The 26,867-nt window shown below is 42.2% G+C and overlaps 1 protein-coding gene across 6 annotated transcripts in view; it reads left to right on the forward strand.

The window, feature by feature from the left end:
- LIMS1 (LIM zinc finger domain containing 1) overlaps positions 1-26,867 on the forward strand; it is a 153,152-nt gene that overhangs the window by 83,945 nt on the left and 42,340 nt on the right. The window contains exon 1 of one of the 6 annotated variants that reach the window (XM_032177735.2): positions 3,127-3,337. The exons of 4 other annotated variants lie outside the window; for them this stretch is intronic. In XM_032177735.2, the coding sequence (XP_032033626.1) occupies positions 3,231-3,337 (107 nt within the window). In that variant the 5' untranslated portion in view covers positions 3,127-3,230. Of the gene's footprint in view, positions 1-3,126; positions 3,338-26,867 lie in introns of those variants that run through there. One more of the 6 variants, XM_058429089.1, reaches the window with a different exon arrangement.

Below are 26,867 nucleotides of genomic sequence, written 5' to 3' on the forward strand. Positions count from 1 at the left end.
GGTGGGGAATTCTGCATTGAATGAGAGTCTGGACTGACCTTCAAAGATTTTTTTAGAGTGCTAAAATGAAAAATATCTCTCTTTGGAAACCCACAGAAAATGCATTTATACAGGCCTCCCTCTGTACTGTCAAAATCATGCTAAGACACTTATTTGAAATTTAAAACCCTTTTAAATAGGGCCTGATCTGAGAATTCAGGCATAATTAATAATTCCATTTCCATGGGAAAGTACATTTGAAAGGAAAAATAGATGAGGACTCCTCCTCCCTCTCTTTGTCATGGCCCTGCTGTGTGTGCTGGGTGTTTGCCCATCTGCCCCCCTTCCCTGTGCTGATGTGCTGCTGTCTGAAGGGTGCTGGGGAGGGAAAGCAGTCCTCTCTCTCTCTCTCTCTCTCTATCTTCAGTGAAAAGATCCTGGTTAGGCGGGGCACAGTGGTTCATGCCTGTAATCCCAGCCTGTTGGGAGGCTGAGGCGGGCGGATCACAAGGTCAGGAGATCAAGACCATCTTGGCCAACATGGTGAAACCCCATCTCTACTAAAATACAAAAAATTAGCCAGGCATGGTTGTGCGTGCCTGTAATCCCAGCTACTTGGGAGCCTGAGGCAGGGGAATCGCTTGAACCCGGGAGGTGGAGGTTGCAGGGAGGTGGAGGTTGCAGTGAGCTGAGGTCGCGCCACTGCACTCCAGCCTGGTGACAGAGCAAGACTCCGTCTCAAAAAAAAAAAAAAAGATCCTGGTTAAAAGGGCCTTCCCCAAAGGCCCAGAATTTACTTCTACTGAGTTGTGGCAGTTTCTTCAGAACATAAACATTGATTTGCTGAAGTTCCTGTTTGTCAGTACAGCCTTTTTAAAAGTCAGAGGGCAAGAATTGTTTCAGCTCGTTTGTTTTATGGCTTGGTAACTGTCCCTGTTACTGCTCTCCCCCACCCTGTCTCATCCCCTGCACATCCTTTTAATGCTAGTCTCATCAAATGCAGGATTCATTCTACACAGTTAGGTGTTTCCTGTCTGGTTAACCTTTAGTAGTCACCAAGTTCTTTTCCCTTGTCAGCAAGCTGCATTAATTTTTAAAAACTCTTCTAAAAATAAGCAATTATTTACATTTCCTATGGAGACAGGTCATATTTAATGTTGGGATTTCTGTATTTGCAATGAATATACAATTGATTTGTATTTTATTCATTAGGCGTGTATTCTGTGTTGATGGTGAGGGGAAAACAAGGAAGATTAGTGGTTATTTCTATTCATTTTTTTTTTTTAACTTGTCTCGATTTTAAAAAACGAAGGCTGGGCATGGTGGCACACGCCTGTAATCCCAGCAATTTGGGAGGCCGAGGCAGTTGGGTCACTTGAGGCTTGGAGTTCGAGACCAGCCTGGCCAACATGGCAAAACCTCATCTCTACTAAAAATTCAAAAATTAGCCAGGCGTGGTGGCACAAACCTGTAATCCCAGCTGCTGGGGAGGCTGAGGCACGAGAATCGCTTGAACCTGGGAGGCGGAGGTTACAGTGAGCTGAGATTATACCACTGCACTCTAGCCTGGGTGACAGAGGGAGACTCTGTCCCAAAAAAAAAAAAAAAAAAAGGCAGAATTGGATACTTTAGGAGTTCTAAATTCAAATGTTTCTGTAACTGTAAACCAAATTGTTTGGTATTTAAATCTTCTAAATTCTATTTGTTTTTGAGTGGCAGTATATTCAAAGTTCAGAAGGTGTAGAGTGGTGTGTAGTGGAAATGCTTCCTTCTGCTCCTGTCTCCCCAGGTCCCTCAGAAGCAGCCAGTATTACTGGTTTTTTGTGTACCCTTCCAGAGACAGATGTAACTGTCAACTGATTTTTTAAAACGTGTTTCATCACTCATTAAATCTAGTGTAGTGACAAATTTGTAAATTTTTTCCCTGCATCTTTAAAAACATATGCTGTGTTTGAATGGCAATTATGAAAAGTCATTTGTTTTTCCTGGGGCCATGGACCTAGCGTAACAAATGGTAGCCCTCAGGTGAACTAGCATCTGTGTCCTGGGTGAAGGAATAAGATATAGACTTCCCTTTCCTATGGGTTGCCTTAATTTTTGTATATATAGAGCAGATTCTCTCAGAGATGGGAATAACTCTCTCTTAGTGTAAAAATATTATTGGACCCATTTCTCTGTGCTCTTGTCGAGAAGGTTCTAAAAGGAAAAGAGGCTGGTATAAATTGACCAGAGAGAAATTCCTAGAACCATGCAGTCAAACTACTGGCTAAGAGCTTGCTGGGAGGTAGCCTGTGTTTGTGGTGTGGTCCTATGTTCCCAGTGGGACTGAAGTGGATTGGAGGGCCGTGCTGTGCCTGCTGTTGGGTAGCATCACTTTGAGCTGGATGAGAAGGACTTGCCCCAAACCTGTCCTCTATTGTCCACATCCCCACACCCAAAACCTTCCTAACATTGTCACTTTCCGAGGTCAAATGTACAGATAAATACAGGGTATATAGGACCCATTCCACTTTAAAGCCCACAGCATTGTGTCAGCTGGGGTGGCCTGCCCTAGGAGAGGGCATTATTCACAGCCAGTAATTACAATGAATGAATGAAGAAACCATCTTCCTTTCAGTTATGAATTTTTCAGTAATATTTAATGAGGGGTGGGTGGACCAAAGACACTTCCTTCCCTTCTGAAGAGGATTTAGAGTAGAGTGTTAAGGGGGAGGAATTGGACTGCTTCCCTTTAGAATTCTGCCCCTCCTCTCCTTTTTAAGGAAAATGTCCCTAAGGAGCTCACTATAACCAGGCGGTTCTTTAAACTGACAACTGCCTGTGAAGTGTTGATGGATTTCCTGGCAAATAAAACAGCAGGACCCTTCTTTAGCGAGTACCTTACTGGAGCTTTTTAGCCCAATTTAATTCAGAGTGGTCCTGGCAAGGTTTTTAAAGGAATTGGTGTGATTATTCATAACAATTAAATTTTGCTTATTAATAAACAAGTAAGTAACCTGCCTTCTTGGTCACCGACTCCCCCCTCCCCAAGGTGCGAGGCCCAGAGATAAGGCAAGTTGTGCCTTGCTGAGGAGGGTGTGCACCAGTGAGAAACAGGAAGCTGTGCTTCAGCAGCTTGGCCTGCCTGGAGGTTTCTAAGGCTGAGTCAGGTGTGCTGAGGTCCCTCGGCAAGGGACACTGCTTTCCCCTGGCAGCCACACTGCTGAGCATAAATGCTTTAAAGTGTCAGCAATTGATGTGTGGAGAGAAGTATGACTGCATTACAGCTTAAAGAGCTTTCACATTCAGGTCTCTACAGGAGAAGACGAGATCGTCCCGATAGTTTGAGAGTAAATGGGTTACCGGAGGAAGAGCTAAGGTGAGTGCAAAGTCATGGTTGGCTAAAGGTCAAGACATCTAATCTAGTAAGTGCAGTGGGGATTCATGCCTAAGTGGATGCAGCTTTGGGAAGTACTAATTGAAAAGTAACCTCTTAGTCTGTAATTAAAGACTGAACACAATATCAAGATTGTACTGATTGGAACTGTGCAAAACCAGAATACTTTTGCCCATTTCTTCACAAATCCTTTAAGTTGTTTTACCCTTCTCCAAACCTGCAGTGTTGTTATGTCTTTAAAAATTATATAATCACCAGAAATATTTTAAATTGAAAACAATTGATTTTTCCCCTTAGTTTAAAGAGAGTTTTCTTTGGCTGATTGGAACATGTTTTTGTCTGTGTTTTGATGAAGGGGGGTAGTTTGCGGTGGTTTGGGGTTGGGGGAGGGGTGTCATGGAGCTTGTTACTGAAATGGTGTAACAAAGGAATGCAGTGGAACTATTGAATGTAGCCTAGGAAGGAAGGACATCAAAAATCTGGAAACCTTTTTAACTAAAAAGGTTAGAGTTCTTGGCTTTCGGAGTGAATTTCCCTAAAACAACATAATTTTTTTTGTTGTTGCAACTACTGAAAATTTCTTAGATTTGAGGTTCTGAAAGCCTCTACAACATTAAGCCTATGTGTTAAAATACTGTGTTAACTGAAGGGTTTAGATTTTCTCTGTTCCTGGGGTGTTCCTGTTTTACTGATGACAGAAGGCTGCAGTAAAGAGAGACTTCCTTTTTTTAAACTACATTTACTATTTAGTACTTTAATTTGAAGGTCTTAATTTAAGTGTTTGAATATTCTGATTAGATGGCGGGAAGGTTATCTATACTTTGTATACTATTGTTCTTTTTCTTACAAACTAACTTCCAGGGTTTATTTTAAATTCTCTATTTAAATGTAACAAGGACAAATTGACAAGCTTAAAACTTCTCTATTAAATTTGTATTTGTCATAGACAGCTATACTGCAATAACTGTAATTTGCTAAAGAAACATTTATTTTAAAATTGTTGACTCACCAATTTTTGAAGAGGGTAGCATTAAAGGACTGTTATTGACACTAACATTATTAGAGCTTACTGCCTACTATGTCAGGTGTCTCTTAGCTACATTTAATGTATTAACTTTGAATTGACTGGATTAAACAATTTAAAAGTCTCAGAGTTTAAATTGTTATGAAGTTTATATGTGAGGTTAGTGAAAATATTGAGCTCTGTATTGCTAACCAGATAGACAATTGGAAGTGACCTCTGAAACCAACATTTATTGGTAGACTCCAGTCTACAGTGGATCCAAGAGTGAAGTTATCAAAAACAGTTTTAATTTCAGATTTCGGGGTTTGGAGGAATTTCCTTTTTTGAAAAAATTAAGTTATATAAAAAAAATTCTAAACCAATCTTTTCTTTTCAGACAATAGCCAAAGTACTCATGAGTAAAATAACGGATATGCCAAGGAGGTAGTTATTTACATAGTTATAATGCTCTTTCGAACAACTAGATTTTTTTTTTTTTTGCTTAGAATTTAATTAAAAGAGGAAGAGTAATTCTTAAGTATTGCCTGTTCTAGTTGTTTAAAGAGAAATATTTTGTCACCCATTCTGGTGATGTAGTTATCTGGTCATAGAAGGGATTTGTATTTCTACCACTTTTGTCCCCTAATGTAGAGAAAATGATCATTTTCCTTATTCAGAAGTATAGGTTAGCCAAGAAAGGTAAACCATTGTCTGTTTATGCCTGGATTTTTTTTTTTTTAATCAGCTTAGGTAATTTTTTTTTTTACCCTAGTTATACTAAGCCTATTTTCAGGATTAAATGAAGTTTCTGAGCTAATAGGAATCAGAGAGAGTAAGGACTTTGAAGTTAGTACACCAGAGTTTCAGTATCACTCAGTTGGACAAGTTATATAATCTTTTTAAGCCTTGGTTTATTCTTTTTAAAAAAAAATAAGGATAAAAATAACTACTATTATTGAACATTATTTACTGTCACAGAATTCAAACCACCAATTCAGTGAGGCAGGTGGCATTGTTATCTTGCGAATAGTGCCATACAGTTAATTCATTGTTTAATTTTTATTCAGTGCCTACTATTTGCAAAGTAAAGATACAGTGAGGAATAAGACACAGGCCTCGTCACAGGAACACCCATCTAGGTTTAGGCATATTGAATATGACCACAGATTTTCTCTGCATGAGCAGTTATTTGATTTTGAATACATGTGCTATCAAACATCTTTCACACTGTCTCAAGTATTGCATAAGACCCATTCCAACTCTCATTCCTTCTTACTCACGTGTTCGTTTCTTGTTATGTTTGTGGACTCTTAACAGAAAAACTTTCAGAGACTAAAATTGGCCATAGCCACTGCCAGAAAACATTTTTTTCTCTTAAAGTTTAAATAAAAGGCTGTGCTCTGAAACATGAGGTGCATGTACTTAAAGAGCACTGTAATACACATGAAAATAATTCTGGCGTCAAACTTGAAATTGTTCAAAACTGAAGCAGGTAAAAGGTGGCATGACAAACACTGGGCTTCCTAGACTTTTGTTTTAAAGTATTAAATATGACTTGAAACTGACTTTATTCACATACTTTGTACAGTGGAGCATTACCCACTGTGTTTGGTGGTTATAGTTGGAGTGAAGTGACACAAGTGACATGCTTGCTCCGGTGGGTTGGAAGCCTCAGACCTTCACAAGGCATTGACCCTTTTTTCCCTGAAGTTTTTGGTGTCCCAAAATAACATCTAAGACATACCCATGTATCTATACTTACTCCTTTAGCTGTTCTATCTTTTAAATTATGTTGCACTCAAACATAGTTGTTTTTTGAGACTACCTGAATGACAAACACACCTGAGAAATTCCTGCCTTTTAAAAATTATCAAAGCCACTTTTTCTCTGCCTCAGATAGAAGGGATCTATAAATAACTGACTAGAAACAGTACAAAATTCAAATTTCTCCTGGTTGGGTTCAAAACAGCTTAATATAGGGGCTGGTGGCTGGATGCAGTGGCTGACGCCTATAATCCCGGTACTTTAGGAGGCCGAGGCAGGCGGATCACTTGAGGTCAGAAGTTCAAGACCAGTCTGGCCAACGTGGTGAAACCCCATCTCTACTAAAAAATACAAAAATTAGCTGGACGTGGTGGCACGCGCCTGTAGTCCCAGCTACTGTGGAGGCTGAGGCAGGAGAATCACTTGAACCCAGGAGACAGAGGTTGCAGTGAGCCGAGATCGCGCCACTGCACTCTAGCCTGGGTGACCCATCAAGACTATGTCTCTAAATAAATAACAATATAGGGGCTGGTAGGCCAGGCGCGGTGGCTCACGCCTATAATCCCAGCACTTTGGGAGGCTGAGGCAGGCGGATCACCTGAGCTCAGGAGTTCAAGACCACCCTGGGCAACATGGGGAAACCCAGTCTCTACTAAAATACAAAAAATTAGCTGGGTGTGGTGGCGCACACGTGTAGTCCCAGCTAGTGAGGATGCTGAGGCACGAGAATTGTTTGAGCCTGGAAGGCAGAGGTTGCAGTGAGCCAAGATCACACCGTTGCACTGCAGCTTGGGCTACAGAGTGAGACTCTGCCTCAAACAAACAAAAAATATATATAGGGGCAGGTGAACTATGACCCTCAGGCCAAATCTGGCCTGCTGCCTTTTTGTGTATGGCCCATGAGCTCGGGATGGATTTTACATTTTTGAATGGTTGAAAAAATAATAAAAATATTTTTCACATGTGAAATACATGAAATTGAAATTTCAGTGTCCACAAATGAAGTTTTACTGGAACACAGCCATGCTTATTTTTGTGTGTTGCCTGTGGTGGTTTTGTGCTACGCTGGCAAAGTTGAGTTGTGACACAGACCAATGTGGCCCACAAAGACAAAAATTATTTACCTTCAGGCCCTTCACAGAAAACCTGGGCTGACCCCTGGTCTAGTGCTGAGATAAGAACTCCTAGAGCTTTCCCTTTTCCCTGTTCCTTCAGCCATGCTTCTGCCCTCCTCACTCCCTCACCTCCCAGTTAGGTTTATCTTGCCTGGATAAAATCAGGGCTATGTCAGCCATTTGAAAAGAATATGAATCCAAAAAAAAAAAAAAAATGCAGTTTGAAATTTGTATCCCTAATAGTTTAGGAGTAAAGTGAAAATGTGAAGTTGCCACACAGCGGCAGTGAGCTCTTCACTTCTTAGACCTCCTTTCCTGCAGTGTTGACCTTGAAGTAGTACCCTTCTCCTGATTCCTGGATGGATTAGGTTAACCAAGAATGGAAGTGCAAAGAAATGTAACCTTTACTTTCTGGTTATAGAATAAACTTTCCAAGCTCATGTTTTTATAGATATAGCATATAAAATCATTTTTAAGTGGTGGGAATGTCCTTGCTTTGGTTTGAGAGTGAAAACTCAGATCATGTGTTCCTGACTAGTGCATTACCATTAAATGAACCCCTGTTATAGGCCAGGCACTGCATTAAGTAAGGGCTTTTGTGTGTGTGGGCCCACCACTTCTCATGATCCCATAAGGGAGAAAGAACTGAAGGCTATAAAGGTGGTCATCGTTATGAAACCGGTTTCTGTCTTTGATTCAAATAAGTTAGTTCTTAGAATTCAGTCAACGTTGGAGTAGCTCAGCCTAGGCTGTGTGTTTCTTGCATACCTCTTTTGCAGTTTGCTGATCACTTTTTGGCCCAACTTTTAACTGAAAAATTATGTTTGTATTTTAGTTTTAGAAATGTAGTCTGTTAGACAATAGGGATAAAATTGCAGTTTTGCCATTATCTTATTATCTGATATTATCTGTTCTTATTATTTGATGGTTCAGTGAGGGCACATTTAGTCTTCCCAGCAATGAGCAAACACATGGGACAATTAATAAGAAATATTTTTCTCTTTGCTATAGGAAAGAGAAAAACCACTTGCTAGTGTTGCTTTTTAAAAGTTCATAGTGCTTTCTCCTATATGTTTGATTATAACCTACAAGTACTTATATTGTAATAACTGATTTTAAAGACCCCCTCTTCACCCCCTCTCACCTCCTTCCCCCATATAATAGAGAGGGGATTCTTCAAGGCAAGAGACTTTACCATATTTCCTGTGCATATAGCACCTACTGCAGTTCAGAATCTGTTTCTCATTGAATGAGTAAAGGAATGAGAAACTAAACTGGCCTAAAGGTACCTCTTTTATTCTAGATTAAACTCTTTACACTCTACTTTTTAAGTCTTAATTATTAACTTTTTATTTATGTACAGTATCACACTGAGAGAAGCCTAAGAGACGGATGTATCTATCAGAGTATAGATCATGATTATTTTGCTTTTCTCTTTCAGTAGTTTTGGAAAGCTTAGTTTCCAAAGGAAAATGTATTTTTCAGTCATCTAAAATATTTCTGCATGTAATCATGTGCTGCATGAAACGTTTCAGTCAACGAGACTACAAACATGACGGTGGTCTCTTAAGATTACAAGGAAGTTGCCCTATGCAGATGTACCATTTTAATCTTTTAAACCATATTTTTACTATACTGTAATATAATATTTTTAGCTATTTTATATATACACTTAACCGTTGTGTTACAGTTGCCTACAGTATTCAATACAGTCCTGTGCTATACAGGTTTGTGGCCTTGGAGCAACAAGCTATACCACATAGCCTAGGCATGTAATAGGCTGTACTGTCCAGGTTTGTGTATGTTTATGTGAACATTTGTATATTTATGATGTTCACACATGACTAAATCACCTGACGATGCATTTCTCAGATCATATCCTTGTCATTAAGCAATGTGTGACTAGTAGAGGGAGTTTATGCTGAAATTAAAAATAGCAGTGTTGATGCTTAAAAATCAGGTCTGTTAAAGGAATGATAAGAAGCAAAAAGTTATTGAATAATGATCCCTTTCTGGGGTTTTTTTTTTTTTTTTTTGCACTGCTATAGGAGACATTTAGGAATGAACCAACCTCAACTTTAACAGAATCAATCTGTAATTTTGTTGTCAGTACACATCAAATTATCTAAATTATTTATTGTGACAAATCCCAAAATATCAATAATTTGGTTGCTTTCTTGTTGGTTTCTAAAAAAGCAAACAAAGTCTTGAAGTCTCAGCTATAAATTACTTATAAAAGTCAGAAAAGATAGTTGTCCAAAATGTGTGCTTTACCTACCTGACTTTGGGTGGATGTTATTAAAAGGAAACAGTACTGTTTATTCTACATGTATGTATCTTAGAGACACAGCAACTGATTATATGTCTGTGCTACTCATTGGCTATTCTGTGACTAAAACAAACTTTGGACGTGAATATTTTCTTATTTAAAAAAAAAAACTTCTTTTAGAAGTAATTATTAAATATGTTTCACATAAATATGAACCTCCTTAAGTTTTTTTAAATGGTTATATCTGTTTCCTGGGGCTGCCATCACCAACTACCATAAACGGTGTAGCTTCATACTACAGAAATTTGTTGTCTTAGATTTCTGGACACCAGAAGTCAGAAACCAGTGTGTCAGCAGGGCCACGCCCCCACTGAACCCTGAAGGGAGATGCTTCCTTTTCTCTCCGAGCACTGGGCTTTGCCTGCAGTGCTGAGTGTTCTTGACTTGCAGGTGCCTTGCTCCTGTTTCTGCCTTGTGGTCATAAGGCCATCTTCTCAGTGTGTCTGTCTTTACCACAGCTCTGGTCACTTTCCCTTGACTTCTTGAAGTTTGACAGCAGTAATACTTTCTTCTTAAAATTTTCTCCTCCGTTGTTTCCTCAGCCCTGCCTTTTCCTAGTTTTCCTACTGGTTACTTCTTTTCAGTTTTTCCTTTGTCTTTCAGTGTCTCCCATGGCTCTTCAGTATGTATGGCTCAGATACCATCCATGTGCAGTCACTGTCAAATCAGGCCAGGAGTCATTTCTAGCTCTCACTTAGTGACTAGCATCAGTTTAAACTAGGGATTTCCAGTTAATATTTATGAATGGATAAATGAATGAAATGAGCTATGAAAGCAGTTTATTGGATCATTTATTGAAGAGGCAGTGAAATTAATGTTGCCTAGACTGCAGTGAGCCTTCGCCTCCCAGGCTCAAGCAATTCTCCCACCTCAGCCTCCCGAGTAGCTAGAATTACAGGCACACCACCATGCCCGGCTAATTTTTGTATTTTTAGTAGAGACGGGGTTTCACCATGTTGGCCAGGCTGGTCTGGAACTCCTGACCTCAGGTGATCCACCCTCCTTGGCTCCCAAAGCACTGGGATTACAGGCATGAGCCACCACACCCAGCCTCAGTGCATTAATTTTTGAAGAGAAATATGACAGTAATGAGTTTTATGAAGGTTCTTGTTTTTTCTGAGACAGGGTCTTGCTCTATCACCCAGGCTGGAGTGCAGTGGCATGACCTTTGCTCCCTGGCTCAAGTGATCCTCAGCCTTCTGAGTAGCTGGGACTGCTTTGAAGTATTTTTTTAAAGAGCAGAATACTTCTTTGACCATATGTGCTTAAAGCAATATCAATATGTTTGGTGTCCATCATAAGCAGCTGTACAATTCTACAGAAACGTATTGCCATCACCTTTGTCTATCTCTGTTGCCATCTGCTATTATAGCCGTTTAAAGGAAGACTGTTGTGTGGTATTGGGAGGAAATGGTACATTTTATTGTCAGAATTCTAATCGATTGGGGTAATGAGAATGAAAAAATGACAGTGTTACAGGGAAGTATTCGTATGCATGGAACTAGAAACAGATCACAACTTACATGTTGGCTTCTAATTTGTAATGTTTCAACCATGTTTAGGTGGAAAGAAGATGTATAGGATTGTTTCCAAAAAAGTTTCTTCTCTATGAATGAACCTAGGATGGTCTTCAGAGATGTATATAAAGAAAGAGAGGGGACAGAGACTGAAATTGACTGCTTCAACTATAGTGAGTTAACTTTCACTCGTAATAGAAATAGCTAGAGGTTGGATTGTTTCAAAAAGCCAGTCAGTGTTTTTAGAGCTTCTGATTCTCACAAGAGCAGATGAAAAAATGCAAGTATCAGTTATAGAGAAGACTTTGCATTTGAGACTCTCAGAAAAGGTGTGGGTGGTTACTGTGTTTGTTTGACATTGCATCCTTTAATGAGCTTGTTTAGCATGTGGGGAAGTGGAACTTTACCTTGGGCCTCTCTGAAGCCCAGTTTCCTCCAAATATAAAAAGAAAGGCTTGATCCATTCAGAAGCTTTAAAGAGTCATTTTTTCCCCAGACAGGATTTCCCTGTGGATTGTGGTATATGAAACAGTCAGTGATTCTCCATGGAGGTGATGTGAGGAGAGAAGGGTATGTGGCCTAGACTGCAGATTCCTTTCCTGAGGCCCTTCCTTTGTCCCATGGCAGCTGCAGAGGCGTCTTGGTTTAGGAGATCAAGATTTGAAAACCAGGCGAAGGCCAGGCACCGTCGCTCATGCCTGTAATCCCAGCACTTTGGGAGGCCAAGCCAGGTGGATCACTTGAGTCCAGGAGTTTAAGACCAGACTGGGCAACATGGTGAAACCATATTTCGACAAGAAATAACAAAAATTAGCCAAGTATGGTGGCGTGCACCTGTAGTCCTGGCAACTTGGGAGGCTGAGGCTGGAGGATTGCTTGAGCCTGGGAGGTTGAGGCTGTAGTGAGGTGAGATCATACTATTGTACTCCAGCCTGGACAACAGAGTGAGACCCTGTCTCAAAAAAAAAAAAAAGAAAAGAAAAAACCAGAAGACAGCCTGCCTCACTTAAAAGTGTGATTTTAAAAACAGTGGAATTCAGACATCCCTGAGTGAGCCTCCTTTGAAATTCACTGCGCTGCTGTAGGAAGTCAGAGCTTAATTATATCACACTTACATGCTGAAGAACTCAGGGATCCAGTGATACAATGTAGGGAATTTGTTTCAAAATATTTTATGGTAATGAGTAGATAAAACAAATTGATCATGACTTGATGACTTTTGGAGTTGGATAATGGTTCAGAGGGATTCGTTATACTCGTTTAATATATGTTTGAAATCTTCAGTAATCAAAGGTTTTAAATTTTTTGAAATACGTATCATGACGAATGGCACAGTTTTAATGTTTCCCTTATGCGTAACTAACACATTATACTTTTTCATTTATTTAGGGCTTATCTGATAAGTGGTTGTGCCCCATCCAAACATCTATCCCAGTAGTCAGGAATATAGCAAAGCCCCTGAGGCTCCCTCTGCTGTCAGCTACCTGTGTATCTGTTGGGATATAAGCCACACCAGGATTTCACCACCCGTGGCTCTAGCATGAGTAATTTGGAGGTTGAGTGGGTGGAGGAGGAAAAAAGTAGGATTCTTTACCTTAATCTAGGCTGTCGTTCTATGGTAATCATTAAGCCTTTCATATTTTGTGTTGGAAAAAAACAATATTTCTTAATGTTGTTAGAAAGTGAAAATGATAATGTGGGGGTAAAAGATTAGATTCAGAAAAATGAACATCTCAGGTTACTGCTTTTACATCTGTGGAGCAGGGGTGGAATTGTTTGATTTTTCAGACAATTAAAATTTATTATGACAGGATGAAGTTGGCTTACAGAGTGTGGGACACTTAATGAGTCGGCTTCTAGCCTCTGGCTTAAGAATGGGGTAGACTGACTTGGACTCTCATTTAACTGAAGATTTTATTTTCTATACCTTTACTTGATAATATATACCTTTGCCCATCCCTTCCTAGTTTTGAGTGTAAAGACACTTGTTTTAAGTTGCTGAGTGAGAGTGGGTGAGGAGCCTGGGTATAGCCCACTGGACTGGGTCCAGTGTCTTGAATAACTACTTAGTAATTGACTTCTGCAAGTCAGTTATTTTTAGGAGCTTTGAGTTTCTCCCTTTGCTAGTTGAATATGATTTGTAAAAGAAGTGAATGTTTTTATATTAACAGATTTAGACCTACTCAAGGAGGATTTATTGTGTTTCATTTTAAATATCAAATGATTGTACGCTGTGGAACAAAAGGGACTCTGTCTTGGATGCTAATCTGCTGTGTTGCCTTTTTTTTTTTCTAAGACATCTGTTATAGCATGCCATGTTGACTTCTGATTAGCCTCCTTTGAGACCTTTGAATGGCTCCTGATTACTACTTTACTTACTATCCCTAGTGTAAGAACATGTCAACCTGGATGTTGTCACACAGACTCCAGGCTGTGATGCGCACAGCATCCGTGTTCTGGAGGGTTGTCTGCACACATGCCCTTTCTTCATGGTCTGTAAGCCCTGGGTCTGGGAGCAGTGGTGCAGAGATCTACCTGTTTTGTGGCTGACCAAGACCACACTTCTGTCTGTAAGTTCCTTCAGTAAATCACCCAATACCAACAAAATTGATTTGTCTATCTCCTTCTTTAGTTTCTCAGCTCCTTCACATTTGGAGCTGCTTTCCATATATGCCTCCTTCACAGAATAGGTACTTTCGTGTTTGTTTGTTTTTTGAGATGCAGTTCCTCTCTTGTCACCCAGGCTGGAGTGCAGTGGTGCAATCTTGGCTCACTGTAACCTCCGCCTCCTGGGTCCAAGCAGTTCTCCTGCCTTAGCCTCCTGAGTAGCTGAGAGTACAGGCGCCCACCACCACACTTGGCTAATGTTTGCATTTTTAGTAGAGATGCGGTTTCACCATTTTGGCCAGGCTGGTCTCGAACTCCTGACCTCAGGTGATCCACCCGCCTTGGCCTCCCAAAGTGCTGGAATTACAGGCTTGAGTCACCGTGCCCAGCTGATACTTTCCCTTTTTACTCTTTTGAGAAGCCACACGTGTTTGAAAAGCAGAAAGTTAATTGCTTTTTACTTCCTAAGTACCTCGTGTTGGTGATTTCATCTGCTGAATTCAGCCGTCTTCTCTGCCTTGAAAGACACCATGTTAAAAGTTAAGTGCTGATGCTGCATAGGATGTTGGGTCCAGGTGTCTCAAGGTCAGGCAATGAGCATTCTCAGAGTGTGATGAACAGTGAAGGAAAACTTAAGGGAGGATATGCCCAGAGTCTTGATATTCTGGACACCTTGTTCTTTATCAGGCAATGCTAGACCTTATTGCACAAAATGGTATTTGGGGCCAAATGAATGGTAAGCGAGCCAAAGAGAAGCCTCTCTGCCTCCTCAGCTTTGAAAATGTAAGAAGGAATGCAGATACTGCTATAGAATCAACATATGAGTAGTGGCACTTCAGCAACTTCTACAGAGCTATACATGAGTGCCTGGGATTGTGGCCTCAGAGAACTGGAATACTGGCTCAGGCTACTTAAATGTAGATGAAAATATTAAACCAAAAGAAGGTAAATTGACCTTGAAAAGTCTGTTTATATAAGCAGTTTACTTAGAGATAATCTGTACCTGCATAGCAAGTGTACACATTGATTTCTGAATGAGAAAGCACTGACATTGCCTTATGAACCATTATGATATTGTTCTTCTGATTATGTTTGTGCTCAGGTTAATAAAGTGTACCAGGTGACTCCCTTGTCCCCTTCCCCCTGCACTCCAGGAAGCATCCATGTATCTATCCCCTGCTCTGCTCTGAAATAGTTAATGTTCATCATGACGGCAGTGGAAGATTTGGTTTTGCCTTTTGAATTGCTTCCTGCTCTTCTGTCCCTTTGTTTTTGCCAGCATCTTAATTCTTACTAATTGATTTGGTGAGGTTATTTTTATGTATTCTTTTAACACGAATTATTTTCTGTGTTTCAGAGCGGTTTTATTTCAAAGGATAAAACTGTCTCTTGAAATAGTTATGTGGTGGTTTGTCGCTAATAGGTTAGAATATTGCCATCCATAGAAGAGTAAAAACGACTGCTGCTTTTAAATAGGCTTAAATTATTGACTTTTTATACAACCAGCATAGGTGCTATCATTAGAGGGTCAGACCTCTTATACTTATATTCAGTCCAAACATAGTCCAAATAGTCACCATATTTATTAGTTTATTTGAACCATTCTCAGTTTCACCATTTGATTTGCTTTCCTAATAGGTTCTAAGCTCTTTGAAGCTCAGTTATTTTGTTCTGTTTTCTCAGCCTATGAATTTGGCCTCTTGCCACGTTAGTTTTAATTACATTTTTGCTTTTTTATTTATGAGCTGCCATAAAAGAGATTGTTCTGTCTTATGCTTTACTAATAGTTGGTTAAAGGTTTGAATTAAAAACTGGGTTGGCCCAGAGTCATACAAGTGCATGTTTGCCATTCTGAACTGAAATCCCTGGTGACAGTGCTGTTTATAAAAGGATTAGAGCAGGGAGTTTTGTTGCCCTAAAATCAGGAAATTTAAGTTTTATTTTATATTATTTAAGTAATTAAATGATAAGAAGTTTACACACAGGTGTGTGTGTGTGTGTGTGTGTGTGTGTGTCCATCCTTGTGCCTCAATTACAAAATTTCCTGAAATAATATCCCTGAGCTCCATTGTGGTGTTTCTCCCACCAAGCTTTTCTTGTGATTCTCTCTTGCACACCACCGTTCTTTAGACGTAGTATTTCTTGGAGGTTTGTGGTTGAGATGGGGACTGGATGCTGGCTGTGGCCTCTTTGTGGCTCCAAAGGAAAGAGGAGGGAGCATTGTCCTCAAAGACTCTTACAAGGGTAGAGAGGGAGGAAGCAGGCTGGGCAAAGCTCAAGGAAGTCCATGCAATAACTGACCTGTGTCAGGTTGGGGTCTCCTAGCAGGATGTCTGTAGGGGGAGGGAAGAAGGACCGCAGGGCTCTCTGGTGTGCCAGCTGCCAGCTCTCATGCAGCACTCAGTTTTCAGTGACTGTCATGTGAATTCAGCATGCCAGCTGTTCAATTTGGTGTCTGTACCAATGGGGATTGGGAGAGAGGTAGATGATGAGGAAAGAGAAGAAATAATGAGGTAATATGTCATCTCCTAAAAGTTTATTTTGTAACAGAAATTGTGCAGACTATTACTGCATTACATTTTAGATTTTTCTCAATCCCCTCAGGAAACAAAGACGCTCATACAGAACATTGCCCCTACCACTAGCATGAGGCGAATCTTGCAGCCCTCCCAATGCTGGCTTTCAGACTCCTGAAGCTGTGCCTTCTGGATGTGACACCTTGTCCTGGCCACATCTCTGGAGAGACGCCACACACAGTGTTAAGTGGTACACATGGTCCTTTTCACCACAAATGTCCTGAAATCGAGGGACTATTTGGAAAACAGGCAGCTGCTTCATTCTGTTGTGGGAGTGATGTGACAGGAAGGCAGGCTCAGGAATGACCATAACAGGAAAGCATGTGGCGCACTCACAGTAAAGCTTCACAGAAGCCCTCACGGCCAGACGCAGCAGAGTGCAGCGACTGCCCAAGGAGCTGCTATCCTAGCACCCTCCCAGTCATCTTCAAGAAGAGCAAAAGTTCACTGACTGCCTCAGTTCCTTTATTCTCCTCTTGTTCTTGAGGACTGACCAATGGGTGTGTGTCCCTGTTTGCCTCTTTGCTGGAGTCACAGAGGAACCCAGGAGCTCACATTGAGTGGCCCCCAGACATGTCTCTGGGGCCAGAAAGTGCCATCAGGATGGGGGTCTACACTGGGGGTGTGGGGTGGACGTATCTTCCTACCCTGACTTGAACAATGAGTCCATGTGTGGCCTCTAGTTTACATAAATAAAGAATGGCTGTGGCCGGGCGCGGTGGCTCACACCTGTAACCCCAGCACTTTGGGAGGCCCAGGTGGGTGGATCACCTGAAGTCAGGAGTTCGAGACCAGCCTAGCCAACATGGTGAAACCCCATCTCTAAAAATACGAAAATTAGCTGGGCGTGGTGGCAGGTGCCTGTAATCCCAACTACTCCGGGGGCCGAAGCAGGAGAATCGGTTGTACCCGGAAGGCGGAGGTGGCAGTGAGCTGAGATCGCACCATCACACTCCAGCCTGGGGGACAAGAGCAAGACTTCATCTCAAAAAAAAAAAAAAAAAAAAAAAGAATGGCTGTAATCCCAGCACTTCGGGAGGCCAAGGCAGGTGGAATTCAAGACCAGCCTAGTCAAGATGGTGAAACTCCATCTCTACTAAAAATACAAAAATTAGTCAGGCGTGGTGGCGGGCGCCTGTAATCCCAGCTGCTTGGGAGGCTGAGGCAGAGAATTGCTTGAACCCGGGAGGGGGAGGTTTCAGTGAACTGAGACCACGCCAATGCACTCCAGCCTGGGTGACAGAGCAAGACTCCATCTCAAAAAAAAAAGAATGAGGTAGACAGACTTGGACTCCCATTTAACTGACAGGTTTATTATTCTGTACCTTTACTTGATAACGCACTTCTACCCCCGTCTGTTCCTAGTTTTGGATGTAAATACAGTTGTTTAAATTGCTAAGTGAGATCTTGGAGAAAGAGCCCAAAAGGTCTAAGTACCATCAGCTGCAGAGTCCTCATATAGGCTGCCTCTGTCGGCCTGGGTCCAACCCGGAGAGAAAACCCACACTAATTTGAACAGGAAGGGTTTAGTATAAAGTTAGAATTAGTAACTCTAACAAGGCTTTGGAGGAATAAGGAATTGGCTAGTAAGAGGAGAGAAAGCAAAAGAGTATAGGAATAGCCGCTGTAAGGAGCAGCCACGGACCCTAGAGCCGAGTTAGAGCACCAAGGGAGGAGCCCTACTCCGTGCCCGGGGTCACACTACCAGGGCGTGCTGCATGGCAGAAAAGTCGCTGGCACAGATTGTTGGAAATCCTCCTTTCAAATACCAGGGAAGGCTGTTCCCAGTGAGATCCCTCACCCAAGGCATCCCCTACGTAGCTGACTGCCAAGGGATGGGTGCTGCTGGCTGCATGCATCATCAGGGGCCAAGGCACTCTGCTGCAAAACTTTTCAAGGGGCCAGTGCCAGGGAAGCTGGTGCTGGCCACCATGCCCTACAGGAGCTAGACACCGAAGAAGCTGCATGAGCTCTGCCCAGGGAGCAGGCAGGACTGGGAAGCAAACCTCTTCCTCCTGCAGTGTCTCTCCAGCACCCTCTACTGACAAGGCCTCAGTGCTGCTCACAGAGGACAAAGATTCACAGAGGCGGCAGTAACTATGTCACCGGCACCCAGTAATATCCCAGTGATGCCTCCTACAGGACACAAGGGGGTCTGTCTAAGTGGGTAATTGCCGTAATTTTATATATTATTGCTAGATGTATAGAATACCAGTTTTTGAGAAGAGGTAAGGAATGGAACAAAGAGCTTCCTACTTAGCCCCGTGAACTGCTTTCAAAAACCATAGCTTCATTCCATGACAGAGAATGGTGAGCTCTGTGGGGAGAGAGAAAGGCTGAGCACAGGAGCCTGCAGAACAAGAGGAGTGACTGAGGCCCCTGGGAGATGTGTCAGCCTGGCTGTAGCTGGACAGTGTTACATGAGCACCAGCTTACAGTGGTTGACCTCCTGACCTTATACAATTTCCACATCTTTTTTCATTGTACTTATGGCAAAATCTAAGTTATGGTAGCTGAAATAATCCCTTGCCTTTCTGTGTACATTTCATAAAATTTAAAGTTAATGAAAGAGAAGAAACCTTTTTAAATTCAGCAAAATATACATATATGTGTATATATATGTGTGTGTATATGTGTGTGTGTGTGTGTGTGTGTGTGTGTATATATATATATATATTTTTTTTTTTTTTAGTTCCTCTGCTTCATCCTGGTCAGTATTTTCAAATGCTGTTTAATGCAGTAAAATCTACACAAAACGTGTTCTGTGTCAAAAAGAAAATAACAAGCAGTGAAAGATGTACATTTGAATTTGAAAGGGTTCATTGTTTTCACTTGACTCAATTAAAATGTTTTTTATTCTGTTCTTCTATTCTGAAATTCTCATGGTTTTCTTTTACCTTATCATTGAGGGAAGTAAACCCCGCATTAAGCTTAGTCACAAAATAAAAACTCCCACGGACTTCCCTCCCAGTGTAGCTGAAGGTTAATGTCCAGGGATATAGCCTTGACTGAGTCAGAACTAAAATAAGGGTGTGATTTAGAGTCGGAGACTCTGGTGCTGCAGCCACTACAGCCATGTCAAGAGCTCCTGACACACTGGAGGCTGTCACTGGTGATCTGGGCGTTCTCCTAAGTCAGCATTCCTAGCTAAAAATACTGCCATTCTGTATTGGAAACACAGCTTCCTCTAATTTGTCTGTTTTGACCAGAACACAATGTTATCATTTTAAAAAGATGTTTAGGTGTGAGAATGTATGTTAATGGATCACAATACGAATAAAAATAAAAGAATAAAAAGATAAGTGAGTTGAAATATGAAGGAACTAGTACAGAGACATTTTCTAGTAAAAGTTTCTAAATGGTCAGAGAAAAATCAACCTATGAGAGAAAATTTTAAGATTTTTTTTTTTTTTTTTGAGACAGTATCTTGCTGTGTCTCCCAGGCTGGAATACAGTGGCGTGATCACAGCTCAATCACAGCTCACAGGCTCAAGCGATCCTCCTACCTCAGCCTCCTTAGTAGCACTTACAGCTGCATGCCACCATGCCCTGCTAATTTTTTGTAGAGATGTAGTATCACCACGTTGCCCAGGCTGGTCTCCAGCTCCTGAGCTCAAGTGATCCTCCCGCCTCGGCCTCCCAAAGTGGTGGGATTACAGGCATGAGGCACCATGCCCAGCCCAAGAATGTTTTTAAATTGACTAAACACTGCTTATTTGAGGGACCATGGGAGAAAAAAAAATTGTGAGGTGGCTTATAGATTTCAAACTACAGTGATTCTGGTTGATTGAGCTGTCTTTCTTGAGGAGAGAAAGTTACACCAAAGGCCATGAGTTGGACTGGGCTGTCTGGGTGTCTGGGGAGGGACACAGCTCACCAGGGCTTGCCCTCTTTAGATGCCCTCTGCAGGCAGTCTAGGGACTTCTCTCAAGATGCCCAGTTTGATCGATTGCATGATGACAGTGTGCTTGGTGCCATGAGGGGTATAAAGATTCAAAAGAGGCTGGGCGTAGTGGCTCACGCCTGTAATCCCAGCACTTTGGGAGGCCGGGGCGGGAGGATCACCTGAGGTCAGGAGTTCGAGACCAGCCTGACCAACATGGTGAAACCCCGTCTCTACTACTAAAAATACAAACATTAGCCTGGTGTGGTTGCACATGCCTGTAATTCCAGCTACTCGGGAGGCCGAGGCACAAGAATCACCTGAACCCAGGAGATAGAGGTTGCAGTGAGTCAAAATTGCACCACTGCACTCCAGCCTGGCGACAGAGCGAGACTCTGTCTCAAAAAAACAAAACACAGGCTGGGCACGGTGGCTCACGCCCATAATCCCAGAACTGTGGGAGGCCGAGGCAGGCAGATCACAAGGTTAGGAGATCGAGACCATCCTGGCTAACACGGTGAAATCCTGTCTCTACTAAAAATACAAAAAATTAGCCAAACGTGGTGGCGGGCGCCTGTAGTCCCAGCTACTTGGGAGGCTGAGGCAGGAAAATGACGTGAACCCAGGAGGCAGAGTTTGCAGTGAGCTGAGATCACGCCACTGCACTCCAGCCTGGGTGACGGTACGAGACTCTGTCTCAAAACCAAACAAAACACAAAAAGACTCAATAGAAATGTCAACTTAAGGCTGGGCACGGTGGCTCACATCTGTAATCCCAGCACTTTGAGAGGCTGAGGCGGGCGGATCATGAGGTTAGGAGATCAAGACCATCCTGCCTTACATGGTGAAACCCCATCCATACTAAAAACACAAAAAATTAGCGGGGCGTGTTGGTGGGCGCCTGTAGTCCCAGCTACTCAGGAGGCTGAGGCAGGAGAATGGCGTGAACCCGGGAGATGGAGCTTGCAGTGAGCGTAGATCGTGCCACTGCACTCCAGCCTGGGTGACAGAGCGAGACTCTGTCTCAAAAAAAAAAAAAATGTCTACTTAAGGGCCTCCTGGTGTTCTTGAGGAGATGAGGAGCACCTTTGCAATACAGAACACAACATTATATCCGATGAAAATCTTACCCACTCACTGCATGGACACAGAGTGGGTACTGTGGCTGCTGAACAGAAGATCGATAAGGCCTGGAATGGAATGTCAAGAAAGCTTTCTGGAGAAGATCTTGAGCGGGTACTTGAGGACTGGGCAGGTTTCTGATAAGCAGAAAGTTCAGGAGAAAAAAAAGGGACAATGGTATTCATCCAGAAAATTGTATATCCTTTATATGTTTCACCCAGTGCTAGAAATGTTGATCATCACTTTTAAAGATAATTCTAAAGTCACCTTGCAACAGCCCTGTATTTAAGATCATATATCATATATGTGTACATGTTTTTGTTTTTGTTTTTTTGAGACGAAGTCTCGCTCTGTCACCCAGGCTGGAGTGCAGTTGCACCATCTCGGCTCATTGCAACCTCCACCTCCCGGGTTCAAGTGATTCTCCTGCCTCAGCCTCCTAAGTAGCTGGAATTACAGGCGCCTGCCACCACGCCCGGCTAATTTTTGTATTTTTAGTATAGACAGGGTTTCACCATGTTGGTCAGGCTGATCTTGAACTCCTGACCTTGTGATCCACCCACTTTGGCCTCCCAAAGTGCTGGGATTACAGGCGTGAGCCGCCATGTACATGTATTTTAAAAAGAATAGAGCTCAAAATGTTAAAGTACTTGTTTCTAGTTGGCAGGAATATGAGTGATTCTTCTCTGCCTTTCATACATTTTCCGTAATAAGCTATATTGCTGTTGGGCTGATAAAAGTTGACAAATTCAGCCTACCAAACCAAAACAGTACAGTCCAGTGATCCCATCCCAAAGCACTTACACATCCATGTGCACGGGCTTACAGAAACTGAGGCTTGCCATTGTTCAGTCATTTGTTAGTGTTCTGCTTTTAATGATTGTACCTTTTTGCTGCCCATTCTGTTTTCCCATCCAGTCTCGTGTCTTTCCATGATGGGTTTCCTGTGTGATGGGAGTGTCTCCATTATCATAGGGACAAGATGGCTTGTTGCAGGGAGCAAGAGCGTCACAAGAGTGTCTGAGGCACTCGGAGTATCATGGAGAAAGGAGAGAGTGCTGGGAGGAGCTTGATTTCAGTCTTTCTCCTTTCCTTTCCCCAGGCTCCATGTCCTTTACAAAGTCCTTTGTGGGTAGATATTTGTTGGTTGGTTTATGTTAGAAACTTTTCTAGAGATAATTCAGGGAGAGGTGCTTCTTAAGAAACAGGCCACCACATAGGCCGTCAAGACTTTTAAAACTGGTTAGGATTGAGTAACTGAACTATTTATTTGCAGTACTTTCTGCCTGTTGTCTCTGCCAGTGTCTCTGGGGCCACACAGCACTTTCAGACCTGCCTTGTGTTGCAGAACCCCGTGGACACTGAGGTTGAGTGTGAGGCCATTCCTGCCTTCTCTGGGCTGTCCCTCAGTACACCTCTGCCTGGGGCTCCTGAGTGGCCTCTCTCTTTTGCCTGTGGGCTTTGGGAATAAAACTAGGATAGTTTTCCCTCAGATACTAGAGGAGGAATTTTTTATTGATACATAGTAGTTGTACATATTTATGGGGTGCATGTGTTATTTTGATGCATGCATGTAATGCATAAGGATCAAATCAGGGTAACTAGCATATCCATCACTTCAAACATTTATCATTTCCTTGGGTTTAGAACTTTCACAATCCTCTTCTAGCTTTTTGAACATATGCAATAAATTATTTTTAACGTTAGTCACCCTACAGTGCTGAGGAACCCGAGAACTATTCCTGTTACTCAGCTGTAATGTTGAGTCTTGAGTCCCTTAACCAACCTCTCCCTGTCTCCCCTCCCAACCACCCTTCCCACCCTCTAATAACCAACTCTACGCTCTACTTCTGTGAGTTCAATTGTATTTTTGCTTTCACATATGAGTGAGAACATCTGGCATGTGTCTTTCTGTGCCTGACTTATTTCATTTAACATAATATACCCCTGGCTCATCATGATGCCACGACTGACAGGATTTAATTCTTTTTTTGTGGCTGGATGATATTCCGTCTGAAACACTGTATTTTAGATGATTTTAAGACTTAAATGGGTGCCTGCTAGTTTCCTTCCAGAAATATTTCAACCTGATATTGAATGGCATTTCACTCATTTTCCTTTTAAGGGAAATAAATACAGTTAAGATATCATAAAGTTTGGGATGCTAGAAACCTATCTGCAACACCAAAGAGAGTCTCTAACTCTTAGATTAAGTTTCATTTCAGAGGGAGTTTCTTGCAAACAATCAGATGCAAATAGCCTTCTCACAATTACAGCCTCATTGTAATTTCTGGACTTTGATTCCAGTGTTTGGGATGGTTTGGGCCCCTGGGATGGAGTCGATGGTGCATAGGGAGAGAATTTGTTTTGTTCATTTTATTATTGTTAGGTGATAATCTTTCAGTGACTCTTCAGTTATTTTTAACATACGTAACAAAGCCACAGTAGCTCTGCCTTACTTTGATAATAATCCCAATAAGCAATGCTAATACAAACATGTAAAAAATGTGCTATTTTCTTTATTTTAAGCTAGCTTGAGAAAATGTACATTTATTTCTTTATCACTCTCTTGCTTCTGTGGTAATGAATAATTTCTTTTTGCCTGTGCATTCAAGAATTAGGAAAAAAATTGACAAGGCAAAATGGCATATTAATTACAAAACCATATCTTTTTCTGGCCAAACTTTTTTTTTTTCTCACTGTTGAAAGAAAACCCAGTGCATTTGTTCTAGAAGCTACAAAATGGGAAGGAACTTCCCAGTTTCGTTATCTTTACTTGCATGTCATGATTGTTTTGTTTTTACTAGTCTGGGGGAAATTAGATTATATTTTCCATTTGAGCAGGATAGAGGATGATAGTAGAAACAGTTCATTTTGGCATAGGGTAATTTAACCAGGCCACCCCAACAATTCAAATACCCCATTATGACCTGGAAGCCTTTGAATGCAGTTGGAGAAGTTTCATCTAGTAGTTGTTATTGCCAAGTGCTCCATTTAGCCATCAATTATGCAAATCTATTTGTGGAATAGAATGAAGCATTTACTAACCACTCCTCTTTTTCTATATTGGAGTCCTGTATTTTAGAGGCAATTGGTTAAAATGTCCAGTTTGGCTTTTAAATCCTACAGATATTTGGTAATGATGTACATAAGTCCATCATTACTACCTAAGAGGAGTAATTTTAAGCTACTAGTGTTTTTTTGAAAGCTGCTTTTTAAAAAAATGTTGGCTGCTATTTTCATGACTTTATCCAGGCCTTAATTATTTGAGCTGCTGGAAATAGCTGTAATTTTTTGTATGATATCTCCAAGTAGCTTATTTGTTTTTGGCCATGGCTTATGTCAGAGGTGGAGTTAGTTTTGACTAAAATCATGAAGTTAGCAGACAGTTGGAATCTGAAGCTTTACGGCCTTCTTTACAGGACACTACTGTGTGCCAACTTTGCATCACTGTGCAGTGAGTGGGGGCCCTTAACCAAGCTATTGGACCTATGCAGCCACGGTCCCAGATTTGCCGCAGTAGGTCGATCATTCCGTAAGTGAAACACGCAGTAATGATCAGAAAATGACAAATTCATCAACTATTTTCATAAAGTAGAAATCACTCTGCTCTGGGTGGATTTAAGGAACATTTGGGGTTCAGACCTGTCCTGTGGGATCTCCCAAAGACCCAACTTAGCCATGAGGGCTGATTAGAGTATAGAACCTCTTAAGAAACACCCTGGATTTGCTGGCAAGATAGCAAATAGGAACAGCTCCGGTCTGCAGCTCCCAGCAAGATTGGCGCAGAAGGCAGGTGATTTCTGCATTTCCAACTGAGGTATCCAGTTCATCTCATTGGGACTGGTTGCACAGTGGGTGCAGCCCAAGGAGGGTGAGCTGAAGCAGGGTGGGGCGTTGCCTCACCCGGGAAGTGCAAGGGGTTGGGAACTTCCTCTCCTAGCCAAAGGAAGCCATTAGGGACTGTGCCTTCCACCCTGGCCCAGATACTGTGCTTTTCCCACAGTCTTCGCAACCCACAGACCAGGAGATTCCCTCTGAAACCCACACCACCAGGGCCCTGGGTTTCCAGCACAAAACTGGGCGGCCTTTAGGGCAGATACCGAGCTAGCCGCAGTTTTTTTTTTTTTTCATACCCCAGTGGTAGTGTTTGAGTTTTTTTTCATACCCCAGTGGTGCCTGGAATGCCAGCAAGATAGAACCATTCACTCCCCGGAAAGGGGGCTGAAAGAGGTCTGGCTTGGTGGGTCCCACCCCCACGGAGCCAAGCAAGCTAAGATCCACTGGCTTGAAATTCTTGTGCCAGTACAGCAGACTGAGCTCGACCTGGGATGCTCGAGCTTGGTTGGGGGAGGGGTGTCCGCCATTGCTAAGGCTTAAGTAGGTGGTTTTACCCTCACAGTGTAAACAAAGCTGCTGGGAAGTTCGAACTGGGCTCATCAAGGTGGCTACCTGCAGACTGTCTCTCTAGATTCCCTCCTCTCTGGGCAGGGCATCTCTGAAAAAAAGGCAGCAGCCCCAGTCAGGGACTTACAGATAAAACCTCCACCTCCTGGGACAGAGCACCTGGGGGAAGGGGTGGTTGTGGGCACAGCTTCAGCTGTCCCTAACTGGCAGCTCTGAAGAGAGCAGCGGATCTCCCAGCACAGTGTTCAAGCTCTGATAAGGGACAGCCTGCCTCCTCAAGTGGGTCCCTGACCCCCATGTATCCTAACTGGGAGACACCTCCTAGTAGGGGCTGACAGATACCTCATACAGGAGAGCTCTGGCCAGCATCTGGTGGGTGCCCCTCTGGAATGAACCTTCCAGAGGAAGGAACAACAGCCTGCAGCCCCCACCAGTGATACCCAGGTAAACAGGGTCTGGAGCGGACCTCCAGCAAACTCCAACAGACCTGCAGCAGAGGGGCCTGACTGTTAGAAGGAAAACTAACAAACAGAAAGGGATAGCATCAACATCAACAAAAATGAAGTCCACTCAGAGACCCCGTCCAAAGGTCACCAACTTCAAAGACCAAAGGTACATAAATCCACAAAGACGGGGAGAAACCAGCACAGAAAGGCTGAAAATTCCAAAATCCAGAACACCTCTTCTCCTCCAGAGGATCACAACTCCTTGCCAGCAAGGGAACAAAACTGGAAGGAGAATGAGTTTGATGAATAACAGGAGTAGGCTTCAGAAGGCAGGTAATAACAAACTCCTCCGAGCTAAAGGAACATGTGCTGACCCAATGCAAGGAAGCTAGGAACACTGAAAAAAGGTTAGGTGAATTGCTAACTAGAATAATCAGTTTAGAGAAGAACATAAATGATCTGATGGAGCTGAAAAACAGCACAAGAACTTCATGAAGCACACACAAGTATCAACAGCCGAATCAATCAAGCAGAAGAAAGGATATCAGAGATTGAAGATCAACTCAATGAAATAAAGCGTGAAGACAAGATTAGAGGGGAAAAAGTGAAAAGAAACGAACAAAGCCTCCAAGAAATATGGGACGATGTGAAAAGACCAGATCTGCGTTTGATTGGTATACCTGAAAGTGATGGGGAGAATGGAACCAAGTTGGAAAACACTCCTCAGGATATTATCTAAGAGA

Source organism: Hylobates moloch, unplaced genomic scaffold (assembly GCF_009828535.3).
Source record: "Hylobates moloch isolate HMO894 unplaced genomic scaffold, HMol_V3 SCAFFOLD_15, whole genome shotgun sequence".
Classification (NCBI taxonomy): Eukaryota; Metazoa; Chordata; class Mammalia; order Primates; family Hylobatidae; genus Hylobates; species Hylobates moloch.